General features: G+C 29.9%; 1 protein-coding gene, 1 long non-coding RNA gene and 1 other non-coding gene across 3 annotated transcripts; 2 read left to right on the top strand and 1 right to left on the bottom strand.

The window, feature by feature from the left end:
* Window positions 1–531: 531 nt before the first annotated feature.
* LOC127241086 (chlorophyll a-b binding protein P4, chloroplastic) lies at window positions 532–3,566 on the bottom strand. Its single transcript, XM_051259976.1, has 3 exons — window positions 3,172–3,566; window positions 1,761–2,176; window positions 532–907 (listed from the first exon to the last, which is right to left on the bottom strand). The coding sequence occupies exons 1-3, from the start codon at window positions 3,372–3,374 to the stop codon at window positions 771–773; spliced, it is 756 nt and encodes a 251-aa protein (XP_051115933.1). The 5' UTR covers window positions 3,375–3,566; the 3' UTR covers window positions 532–770.
* A 6,509-nt stretch (window positions 3,567–10,075) lies between these two features.
* On the top strand, window positions 10,076–10,840 carry LOC127240858 (uncharacterized). The gene is made up of 2 exons (XR_007836393.1): window positions 10,076–10,180; window positions 10,325–10,840. It is a non-coding gene; the product is annotated as an uncharacterized LOC127240858 (long non-coding RNA).
* On the top strand, window positions 10,531–10,618 carry LOC127241147 (small nucleolar RNA R44/J54/Z268 family). Its single transcript, XR_007836476.1, has one exon. It is a non-coding gene; the product is annotated as a small nucleolar RNA R44/J54/Z268 family (small nucleolar RNA).
* Window positions 10,841–13,350: the final 2,510 nt, after the last annotated feature.

Genomic DNA, 13,350 nt, shown 5'->3' with positions numbered 1-13,350 from the left:
TAGTGGCAATTGTGTAATAAAAATAAAAAAGCATGAGTAGTTTTACGGTGATATGACTATTTATGGAAATAATACTATTGTTTTGGGACGGACAAAAATGGCAAACAAAACTATTATATTAAGACAGAAGGAGTAATTTTTTTTAAAATATAATACTATTAAATAGTTAAAATATAATAAAAAAAAATACCGCATCAATATTTATTTATCTCAATATTTCTGGATATGAAAATAAAATTGTTTTTTTTTTCTTTAACGTAAGAACCACAGCCGAATGTGCGCATTGGATAAGTCACAAGTTCACTCCCCATACCACTAGGTCATTTCTTACCGGGCAACTTGTTTCTTTGATATCACTTGTATATGAGGGAGTGTTAAGACATTTTAGTAATTTAATTTATAGTTTATATTAGATTTTTAATATTAGATTGTGTCGTCTATCGAATCTCTTTCATGCCGGACTCTATTTCATTACGAACAATATGCTATTTTGTTAGTTTCCGCAAAATAATTTTACATTGAACAATGTAATAAGAAAAACAAACCTTAAATTTAAGGAACAAACCCTTAACCTAGTTTCAATATCAGTTCTCAGACAAAACCCTCCATTGATCGATCCATCCAAATTCTTCACATTCACCACAACATTATCCATCCATCCTTACACAAAATACATACATACATACAATATACGTGTATATATATATCATTACAATATATAGATATATATGTATCCTGGGAAGATCCGAACAGATAAGATTAGATCATCATTAATATCCGCGAATCGAATTGATGATGGTGTTGTGCCATGGATCCGAAACGTGCTGAACCAGGTTGTCGAACGGCCCTTTCCCCGTCACGTTGTGCTGCACTACGAACCCGAGAAATGCCAACATTGCGAGCCTCCCTGTCGAGAAAAAAGAAAAAATAAAATCGTCACAAAACCCTACTGAGAATTCGACGACAAAACAATATTTTTTTATTTCCGTAAGCGAATTTTATTGCAATTGGAATTGGCCCATATGAAATTATTCGAATTTACAACACTAATTACTCTTAAAAAAAATCTAGTACTCGGCGTTTTGACATTGAAGATTGAACACATGAATTTAACTTAATCATTCATTTAAAAAAAAAAACATTTGATTTTGATAGAAATTTTCGAATAATTAGTAGTATTTTAAAATTAAACATGAATATGTAATTTTATCCATACATTTATTTACATGTTTTGAAATTTTGACACCATTTATTAATAGTATTTTTTTTAAAAAAAAAAAACATCAAACATGTTTACTATTTTCAAAGAAAGTTCAAAACTTCCAACATTTTGATTTAAAAAAGTAAATTATAAAATAATAGATGTCCTAAATTCGAACACAAAAATTTAGTTAAAATCTTCATATTTGAACATCAACTAATAGTTACTAGTCGATGTCCTAAAATCAAACATCGTTTATAAAAATTTTGGTTGCTGATTTGGACAAATCAGTATATATTATATGGGTGACCAGTATATGTTTATACATATTTCAGCATATATTGTGCTTGTATTATAAATATACTGAAATAATATATAAATACATGATGGTCACTCCTATAGTATATGTTGAACTAATCAAATTAGTACCCCGGATCAGCAGCATATCCATGTCCAAAAGTTTTAAAATAGAAATATAACTCAGGCGTTCACTAAATTAAAACATAAAACTTTTTCCTCGAAAATATATCGATAAAAAAAAAATTAAAAATAATTGTACCGTTAGCCAACTCCTTCTCCTTCGCCTCCAACGTTGGCTCGAAGTTGAGGGGGTTAAAAATGCTGCCGGGGTAGCCGCACTCGTGCGGCGGTAGGCTATAGTTCTTAAAAATTGGGTCCTGATTTACGCAACCCGGGTTCTTGATGTCCTGCCACCGTCGAATCTCGACGTAGTGGAAAAGGATGAACTCGACCACGAAAAGCGTCGACGACGACGCAAAGTACTCGGATTTCCCGGCGTCGTACCACTTGGGGACATTGATGATCCCGAGAGACGTGAAAACTTCCGGCAGCAACATTCCGGCGACTCCCAACATCGCCCATCGGCCGTTCACGAGCTCCGCCTGAATATACCATTTTAAATTTTCCGGGTCCTCGGCTAGCCCTAACGGATCGAACCCGTTGTCGCCGGGTAGGCTGCGTTGGATCGAATTTGAAGATAAATCATTATGCAAATTCGTTTGACTTTTGCACCCGAATTAAAAAAAAAAAAAAAAAATTAAGTATTTTATAGATATTAAGTGTAATAAAGTAATATAATATTTATTTTATCCTTGAAAAATAACGTGAAAGTAAAAAATAAAAGTATTTTGATATGTATTTAAGAGTTACTTTTTAAAAATATATATATATTTTGATTAAACATACTAAAATGAAAAATAAGAAATTTAGTAATAGCTGAAAATAATATAATTTTTTTTTTTTGGAAATAACATCACATTCAAATTACTGTTTGAATATATTATTTCAACAAAAATATACTACATACTTTCACAAAATATCAAATCAAAATATTATTTGAATCATATACAAATCAAAGCCAAATACACGTAAGTTTGTTTGATTTTGATTTGTAATTAAATTTTTTATTTAAATTTTAATTTTAATAAAATTTTAATTTACATTTTATGAGATGAAAAAAATGTATTTACGACTAAATAGTATTGATTTTTATTTAAAATGCTAATAATGCACACAACATACTAATTTATATTCTTTTACATTGATTCTCATATTTATTTTCTTTTTTTTGGAAAATAATTACATATTTTAAATTTTTTAATTTATTTTTTTTAATTTTAATTAAACTAATTAGTTATTTTAATTTTAATTTATAATAATTTATATTATAGGTTAACTATTTTCACTAATATATTCTTAATTATCTACTAATTATATTTATCTTAAATTCTTATTCCAATGTGGGACGAGAGAGGCCGTATTTAATTAAATTCTACAGTTACGAAATTTAAATATTTATAAATGGAAAAAATACAAAAAAAAAAAAAGAAAAAAAAGATAGATTTATTTGACAACTTTTTTTTTTTTTTTTGCTGAAAATTCAAAATATATCAAATTTTAATATTTAATATTTTTATATACATATTATATTATTAAATTATTATATTTACCTGCCGTCGAGGTAGGCGGGGCTGGGCAGTCCGGGCAGCCATTCGCCTTTCTTGGCCTCCACTTTGAACTGCGACGGAGCTGCGGCCTGTCTGACCGAGACTGACCGGTTGAGTTTTCCGGCGGCGGCGGAGCCTGTAAGGAACCGTGGCCGGAATGCGGCGACGGGGGACTGAGCGGCGGCGACTGCGGCGGTGGCGGCCATGTTTTCCGGCGGCGGCGGCGGTGGTGGTGGAATTTGGGGGGTGAATAGAAGATGATTGGTTTTGAGGGTTGTTGCAATTTTGTATTCGTCGTCTATGGCGGATTTGTGGTGGTGATTCGAGGGTGGATCTGGGCCGTTGGTTTGGGAGATATTTGGAAATGGAGGGCTGAGATTGAAGGGAATCTGGGGATCTTATCGTCTTTATCCTTTCAGATATCCGCAAAATCTGTTTCTCTTATGACGTTGGGCTTTCTTAGATCATGTGGGCCCCTCTACTATTGCCACGTGGCAATAATGGTACCCTATTTGTATTTTTGCGTATCTGGAATATTTTATTTTTTTTCAGTTCTATTAAAAAAATATTCCAGTGCAGAGGAGTTAAATCTTAATTAGTTTATATGAATTATAAATAAATATATATATTTTTATATAAATGTATTATATAAAATTTTATCTTTATAAAATAATATAATTCTTCATTTCAAAAGTATAGATTTATTGTGTTGGACATAAATTTTAAAAATATTGATATTATATTGATTGTTGGTAAAAAATATCAATAAATAACTTTTTTTTTTTTTACCCTTATGAATATATTAGTGCAAAAAGTAGTGACAATTGTGTAATAATAATGAAAAAGTAAGAATAGTTTTATGGTGATATAGTTATTTATGGAATTGAGACTATTATATTGGAACAGATGGAGTATATTATATTCTCTCTGTCCTAAACGAAATTGGCTATTTGGGGTTTTGTAGTAAATTAAAAAATAATAATATTTTATTCGTTATTAGAAGTGTGTAAGAGATTTTGACATTTTTACTCTTTAACTTTTTGTGTAAAGTAATTGTATATGTAATGATATATTTGTAATCTAAATAAAAATTAAAGGGTATTATGATATTAGTATATGATTATTTTTTTTTAAAATAAGAAATGAATACTTCCGAGTGTGACAGACGAAAATGGTAAAAAGAATACTTTAAGTTGAGACGGATGGAGTATATATTTTTGTGAAAATATAATTTTAAATTTTTTTGATCATATATAATTTTTAATTTTAAAAATAATAATAACACAATTTATATATAATAATAATAATAATAATAATAATAATAATAATAATATAACTATTATAATTAACTTATTAAATTATACTACTTAAATACCGTATCTTTAACTACAAGGTCATCTTATACGATAGTGAGAGAATACTTCCCACCTTGTTTAAATTTATAATTAAATAGTTAAACACAATTTTTTACTCTCTCTTATACATTTTAATTTTATTTTAAAATTTTTAATTTATTTTTTTAATTTAATTAAACTAATTAGATATTTTAATTTTAATTTTAATTTATAATTATTTATATTTTAAAATAATTATTTTTACTAATATTTTTTAAATTATTTACTAATTATATTTATCCTAAATTTTTGTGTCTACAGTGACCCAGACATCCGTGGGACGGAGCGAGTATTAAAATTTGTAATAATTGTAATTACAATTATTAAATGATATAGAAAAAAAATGATATATTTTTTTAAATGATAATATAGAAAAAAAAATGATATATTCTTTTTAAATGATCATATTCTTTCCTTTCCTTAAAGAACTATCAAAATATTTTTTACACTTAATTTTATGTTTATTAGTATTATAGTGGTATCTAATAGGAATAAAGTTAAAAAAATAAATTTAATGTTATTAGTGATGTATGATATAAAGATAATTACATTTGTGTATTCCCTCATGTTCAAATCAAACGGCCTTTTGGGGTTTTGTAGTCAATTAGTCAGTGGAAATGTCTAAGTTTTTTTATATTTTTGCACTTTGATTTTACGTATAAAGTAATATAATAGTATGCATGTAATTTTAATAAAAGTCAAGGTTATTTTGGTCATGACTAAATAGTAAATACTATATCTTATTCTGGAAATTGGTTGGGTAAGAAAGGTTGGGTGAAAAAAACAGCATGCGGGGTGTCAATTAGTCATGACCATGACTAAAAGTCACCTTTTGATCTGATTTTTTTTTTTTAAGGAAAAGTCGATCGCGTCTTCGTAAAAAACCAGCAATTATTTTCCAAAAGACCTACACCAAACCGTGCAAAACCATCAAAATCGTTATTTGCAATTAAACAATAAAAATAAATAAAATTATTTAAAGCAATTAAATGATTTTGGTTGTCTCCCAAAAAGCGCTTTTCTTTATAGTTTTAAGTTAGACTTCGTCTCGCATCAATTCTGAACATTAAAATCGGCAACATGTGCCGACTTTATAGGATCAAGTGAGGGTCCCTCGTGGTATGATTTGAAGCGATGTCTATTGGCCACACACTTTTTTTCGGCTTAAAATTTTAATTCTCCTCATGGCACTTTTTCGCGGCCAACAATGGTGATCCCTTGGGAATCCATCTCAATTTTTCAACAATCTTTTTTCTTCTCTTACTATCTCCAGTTGGTCTTTTCTCTAACTGTTTTGTCAAAATAATTGTTCGTTTATTCTCGTTACCAACTTCATCTGTTTTCTACACCACATAATTAATAATAGTAATTGCATATAACGATCCAGATTCAACATGACAATTGATGGGATTAAAAATATTGAAATGAAATTCTTCTTATCAAACTCCAAGGTGAGTGTGCCCTTTTTAACATCCATCTTTACTCATGCAGTGCACATAAAAGGTCTTCCTAACAAAAAAGACGGTGGATTAAAGCAATGTGCATCATGCATATCCAAAATATAAAAATCAACAGGAAAAATTAAGTCATTCACTTGAACTAATACATCTTCTATCATACCATCATGATAAACATTGGTTCGATCAGCAAGTTGAATAATAATTCCTATTTTTTTAGAGACCCTAGATTTAAGGAGTCGTATATTGATCGTGTCATGACATTAATAGCAGGTCATAGATCTAGCATAGCCTTGGTTATCTCAGTTTTTCCGATCTTACAAGGGATAGAAAACATACCTAAATCATCTGTTTTAGGTGGTACCTTTCTTTTGAGAACAGCAGAAACGTTCTCACCCGCTATAATGTACTCATCCCCTCGCAAATTTCTCTTGTTGGTGCACAATTCTTTCAAAAAATTTGCATATTTGGGGATTTGGTTGATAGCTTCTAGGAGCGGGACATTAAGTTCCACCTTCTTGAATATCTCTATCATCTCTTTTCGCTTATTTGTCTTTTGTGGTTTTTTCAACCTGTCAAGAAAAGGAGCCGATTTAGTTTCAATAGGAAGAACAGAATTATGATGTACCTTTTCGTGGATCTCAGTTTTCTTTCCAATCTCATTTTCAATTTCTTCTTCGTTTTGCTCATTTGAGATGGGAGTTGGACCATCCATTTGCTTCCCACTAGGTCGGGAAGGATATTCAATCATCGTGTCAATGCAGATAGTGATGGCGCTGACATTTGTTGGATTTGGCTCAGGCTGAGCGGGCCACTTTCTCCTTTCACGTAGTTGTCTTACCTCATCTGACACTTGATTGATCTGACCTTGTAATTTGTCAATCTCATTTCTTGTAGGAACTTTTCGTCTCTTGTTGGAACTGCAGGGTAGTGATAGCCATAGACTTCACCAAATCTTCCAAAGACGGACTGGAATTGCTTGTGGGTGCTTGGGGCGGCTGTTTCTCATAGAAACGACGTTGTTGAATATGCTGCATAGCTCCGAATGGTTGAGGAGCATTACTCTACTGTGCATTTCCATAGCGCAAGTTCGGATGATCTCTCCAGCCTGGATTGTAGGTGTTGGAGTACGGGTTGTACACTAGAGGTCCATTTATACCATAATTTGCAGCATTTACATACACTGTATAGCCTTCTTGGAGGGTCGGACATGCATCCGTAGGGTGTCCTGCACTTATGCATATTCCACACGCTTTGACTTGGACACTCGAGTTAGATTTTTCCACGACTATCTTACGAACAAAGTTCGTCAACTCAGAAAGTTGTTGCTGCATCGATTGGATAGAATGGTCGTTAATGTTTCCACTCGTGTGTCCAACATCCCTCGAGTCAAATTGCTGCGTGTTTTCAGCCATTTTCGCAATAAGATCCCAAGCTTGTGCTTGCGTCTTATCCACTAGAGCTCCACCACTTGCGACATCGATGATGTTTCTGTCCATAAATGACAAACCATCATAAAAAATATTGAATCAACAATTGAGGGGGAATTTGATGTTGTGGACATTTAATGATAAGCTTATTAAATTGATCACAATATTCATGGAGCGTTTCACTTGATTGTTGTTTGATGCCACATATTTCCTTTCTTAGAATCGCAGCTCTGGAAGTTGGAAAGTACTTCTCCAAAAATTTCTTCTTCATGTCATTCCACGTGTCAATGCTTCCAGGTGGGAGATAGTAGATCCAATCATTTGCAGCATCTTTGAGCGAGAATGGAAAGGCTCTGAGTTTGATTTGTTCGTTAGTAACACCCGATTGTTTCATGCTGGAGCACACGATGTCGAACTCTTGCAAGTGTTTGTGAGGTTCTTCACCTGCAAGTCCATGAAAAAAAAATAGTAAATAAATTAAACCATATTTTAGTTCAAAAGTAATAGTGTTATTCAGAGTTGGAAAGTTAATGCATAAAGGCTGTTGCGCCAAGTTGGGAGCAGCCAACTCTCTTAGAGTGCGGGTATCCTCAGCCATGATAGTCTCTTGATCACTTTTAGAGTCGCTAGAGCTAAAGATTCTAAGGTAGTTTAAAGATTCTGCCAGCTTTGCAACTTGAGCAGCTTTTTGTTGTTTGACTTCCTTTCGCTCAACTTTCTCGATCTCAAGATTAAATATTAGTTCACCTGTACGAGAAGAACGGGGCATAAACATGAGGATAAATTAAAATAGCACAAAAGAGTAAAACAAAGCGTCAATCCCCGGCAATGGTGCCAAACATTGACCTGTCGCGCGGTCAATCAAATAATTCACCTATTCCGTGATCACAATTTAATATAATATAAGGGAATAGATCGTCTCCACAGGGATTGCGTGATTCACTCTTTCGCGTTCTAATGCAGTAAATAAAGGAGTGGGGGAATTTTCTTTTATTATCTAATGAAGACAAAATAACAAAATAATTAAATTAACGGAGAACAAGCTATCAATGGGATGTCTGGCTCAAGGGATGATGCAATTATGGTACTTGTGTTTTATCATTGATTCAATAAAAATGTTCTTATTAAAGTATCAGTAAATTGGTTATAGTTATCAACAAGTTTTGACAACCAATTTTTCCTTACAGTGTAGGTAATTAAGGTACGCCTATTAACTACCCCTAATTAAGCTAATAAACCTAGGTGCGCCCATAAGTAATATTGCCTAATCGCATTCTAATATAGAAAAACTCAATTCAAAACAGTTACTACCTAAGAGGAGCAATTATGTTTGATTGTCTAACCCCGGGAAGGAACTATTCAACCCGATTGTCACCTATTCAAGTGCGAATAAAATTACGGATATCCTACTTGAATTGACTTTAGATTATCAGACCAATTTAAATATCGGTACCAAAATATCCAATCAATCTAAAAATCACAATCATTATTTTCAGGATTAAACAAATATTAATAATAAAAAGAACTTTTATAAAGAATATCAGGAATCTCTAAAACATAAGAACCAAAACATTATCATCCCTAAACCATAAAAGTATTTACTCCATAATCAAATAACAAAGAACAATATAGAAAGATAAAGTCATAGTGGGATTGAAAATCTTCTATGTCGATTTGCTCCTGCACGATTAATGAGTCTGCCAGTCTTCTGCTCATGTGCGTATCTGCTCTGGCCGTTCTCCATTTTTTTTTTGCGTGTGACTACACCCCCTTTTATTTAATTTTTGCCCTAATTATTTTGTAGCTGGGCTTTTGAGCGTTTAATTAAATTCTCATGTTAGAAGGGTATAGTTAGTCGTGGCCATGACTAATGATGCTTATTTTTTTTCTTTTATTTTTCTCCAAATTCACCAAATTTGTCTTTTCTTTCATTCATGTCGGAAATCAACAATATACATAGAAATTAGGTAAAATCCTATCAAAATCAACCGAATATTGCATATGATATGAACGTAAAACGCATGCGATTTCTAACTATTGATATAATAGTATGTGCGTAATTTGAGTAAAAGTTAAAGTTATTTTTTATATTAGATAAATAGTACAATTACTCAAAAATAAAATAAATATATTATTATCGTACAGACTAACATACAAAAATAAATAATTTGTTAAAAGACATATGAAATATTAGTTTTATGATAAAAAAAAACATAAATTTAAATGATATAGAATGTATATATATAATATAAAAATCAAAATATTAATAATTTGATACCAAATATTATCTTTTTATTCTTAACACAAAATATAATTAAAATTTAAAATAATAAACAACTAATAAAATATGAATAAACACTCATGATAGTATTATACTAATACTCATGTTTAGTGAAATAATATGAAAAAATATTATTTTATTTAACTCTAGAAAATTGGATAAATAATATAAAAATTATATATATATAAAATATATTAAATTTTTTTCAAAATGTAATTTTTGAAAATTATCATTTTTATTAAATGAATACACCTTCAATATTTACAAAGTTGGTAATCCAAAAATATGGAATTTCAACAATCTTCAGGGACTGCATTGCAAAATATACATTTCCAAATCCTGAACTCACAAAACCCTAGCCTAACAAGCCGCCGAATCTCCTCTCACCAAAGCCCTAATCTCGTGGCGCTATAAAGCGCGATCTTGCGGACAATCCTCAAGCTTTTACAGGTAAGGCTTCGTTAATCTCTATAAACCTGTTTTTGTTTGCGATTAAGTTTATCCCTTTTTCATTCTCTCCTAAATTCTTTGATGTTCAAGACATTTCTTTACTGCGATCCGTGTATGAACTTTATTGTGTTTTTTGGGATTTAGCTTGTGCGCAGATGATGATTCGTGATATATTCCGCACTCCTTGTGGAGATTGATGATATAATTATAAATTTGGAAATCAGAATCTCTGATGCATTTGTGCTTCTTAGCACTAGATCGATTTTCTTTTTTTAATTTCTTGTTCTTACACATGTTCTTAGCTTTAGTTTCGATTTGTTGCTTCGTGATTGTGTTTGTGTGATTTTGATTGTGCAAATGATGAGGAAACAGACAGGGACATCAGATCTTTTATTGGAGAAAGATGACTTAGTCTAATGGGAATCTCTCTGATGCATTTGTTGCTTGGAAAGATTCGATCTATTCCAAAATTAATATTTTTTATACAAGTTTTTCATATTTTAATTTTGTTTGTTTAATTTGATCCTAACTTTTGTTGCTTCGATTGTTGAGACGTATTGGGAAAGGTTGATCTACTGCCAAATTGATTTCGATCTGATCCAAGTTTTTGATTTGTTAAGTTGGTTTATTAATGATTCAAGTCTGTTCTTTGATTTGGTTCGTTTAATTTGATCCAAAATTTTGTTGCTTTGAATTTTGAGACATACGGGGAAAGCTTGATCTATTCCCACATTGATTCGATTCGATCCAAGTTTTAAATATATTAAATTGGTTTGTTTATGATTCAATGCCATTCTTGATTTGGTTCTCTTAATTTGGAGCTTCGATTGTTGAGACATACAGGGAAAGATTTATTTATTACCAAATTGGTTTGACTCAATTTTTTCATAATTTATTTTGGTTCGTTTATGATTTGAATTTGTTCTTTAAATGTTGTGTGCTATGTTTAGCTTGAACCTAAAGTAGTTTGAGCAATCTCGATTAACTTGAACAAGCCTAACTTGGCGATCAAGCTAAACATTGAGGGCGAATCATTAGGTTCTACATTTTGTATATTCTTTTTGTATTTTACGGAAAGATAATTTTATCTCGGTATTAAAGAAAAAAATTGTGGGACGAATCATGCCTAGCAATTGATTTTGGTTTGTTGATTTCCGAAATGTGATTTTATGGAGCTTAAGTAAGCCTAATTTAGCTGATCCCTTGAACAAATTGTATGTTCTACGCTTACTTTGTTGTTTATTTGTTGCGGATTGTTTTTATATTTGATTTTTTTTGTTGAATGTGATTATTGAATGAAAATGGGTTTTGGACGGAAATATATATTTTGTCCGATGGATTGCATAGTACCAATGTAACTTCCAAGGCACAAAAGAACACTCTTAAGCTAAATATTCAGTGATTATAGGTTTAAGGCTTTGATAGATGTTTTAAGTTTTAGAGTTTTTAAAAAATTTAAGAATAATACAAAATTTGAGTATTCGATGTTATGTTTTTATGAGTTGATAGATATTCGATATGTTTTTGAAAAGATTACAAAAGAATAGATATTTGATATGATAGGTTTTGAAAAAGAGTTAAGGTTGGCGTCAAATTTTCTGCTACTTCCGTCCGAAAGAAGAGAAATGTTTACTTTATATACGTAGATTTTTGAATATTAGTATACATTGGTTTATAGTAAAAAAGAACAAAAATGTTTCTATCATATTGTTATGGACGGAGGGAGTATAAAAGGGAGTATACATTGGTTTACGATGCTTTCTTGTCATATATAATCGTATTCATATGATTGTGTTACCGGTTCTTTTTTTACGATTCTAATTTTGCCAATATTTTGTGTGAGAAAATTGGTGATTTTTTTTTTCTAGGCATAAACTTACTATTAGGGTGTGTTCGGTATAAAGAATTGACAACAGATAAATATACATGTTTTTATTTTTGTCGTTTGTTTGAAATGAATGTTGTTGTGTGTATATATATATATATATATATATTTATCGTTATTTATACTATTTAATTTTTATAATTTTTTCAAATTATATTTTTTAAATTTACAAAAATCACATTTAAGTGAGATAAAAAATAATAAAAATAATATATTGAATTGGGATGGAATCATGGAAGAAATATTTTGTAAAATTTGTTAAATAGTAAAATATTGAGCATTTGTTGTGTTTTATTAAAAAAAAATAAAAATACTTACTCTGGTACCATAAGAAATGATACTATTTTTCAATTTTGTCTATGGCAAAACAAGAGGATTGTTTACTAATTTAATAATAATACTACTTATCTAATATAATAAATATATTTATAATTTATAATATATTATACAAATATTATTTTTGTCAGTTTTACTAAAAATCACTCCCTTCGTCCCATAAATATAGTTTTAATTGGGTTGGACACGAGATTCAAAAAATATTATTATTATATTCGTAGTTGGTAAAAAGTATGGATAAAAATTTTTTTGTTCTTGTGAGTGTATTAATATAAAAAATAATGGCAATTGTGTAATAAAAATGAAAAAATAGAAGTAGTTTTACAGAGTTATAGAGTTATTTATGAAAATAAGACTATTATTTTGAGACAGATAAAAATGGTTAACAAGATTATTGTATTGGGAATGAAGGAGTAATATAATACTAATAATAAAAAAATTTACGTACAGAAAACGAATGATATTCTTATTACATGACGGAAGAACTATTTATTTGCTATTTTCATAAAAATTACTATTAATAAATATTGATAAAAATTTTAAATAACATATGCTCCTTCCGTCCATCAACAATCTATCCATTTTTTTATTTTAGTTCGTCCTATAACAAAGTATCTATTTTTTCTTATAGTAATTATACCATATATTTAATATTACAAATACTCTTTAAATTTACAATATATTACACAAATGCGATTATCTTTATATCATACAATACTAATAGGGTTAATTTAGTTTTTTTACCTTTATTTTTATTTTTATTTTAATATAATACTAATATTTATAAAATTCGGCACAAAAAAATAAATAGATATATAGATATGGAACGGAGGAGAATGTGAATTGAATTAAAAAATTTTAAACGTTTTAAATTAGAAATAATAATTAAAAATTATTATTATTAATTTATTATTGTGGGGCAAGTGGAGATGACATCCTCGTCAGCTCC

Source organism: Andrographis paniculata, unplaced genomic scaffold (assembly GCF_009805555.1).
Source record: "Andrographis paniculata isolate CXL003 unplaced genomic scaffold, ASM980555v1 Contig80END, whole genome shotgun sequence".
NCBI classification, from domain to species: domain Eukaryota; kingdom Viridiplantae; phylum Streptophyta; class Magnoliopsida; order Lamiales; family Acanthaceae; genus Andrographis; species Andrographis paniculata.
The sequence above is the reverse complement of the archived record's forward strand: the minus strand, read 5'-3'. Positions and strand labels throughout refer to the sequence as shown.

What these genes read in the sequence shown, in the direction of transcription:
- LOC127241086 (XM_051259976.1), bottom strand. Translation starts at nt 3,374, where the DNA reads ATGGCCGCCACCGCCGCAGTCGCCGCCGCTCAGTCCCCCGTCGCCGCA. An exon ending in CCCGCCTACCTCGACGGCAG is followed by an intron (nt 2,177 to 3,171) that starts GTAAATATAATA and finishes GATCCAACGCAG; the next exon opens with CCTACCCGGCGACAACGGGT. An exon ending in GGAGAAGGAGTTGGCTAACG is followed by an intron (nt 908 to 1,760) that starts GTACAATTATTT and finishes TTTTCTCGACAG; the next exon opens with GGAGGCTCGCAATGTTGGCA.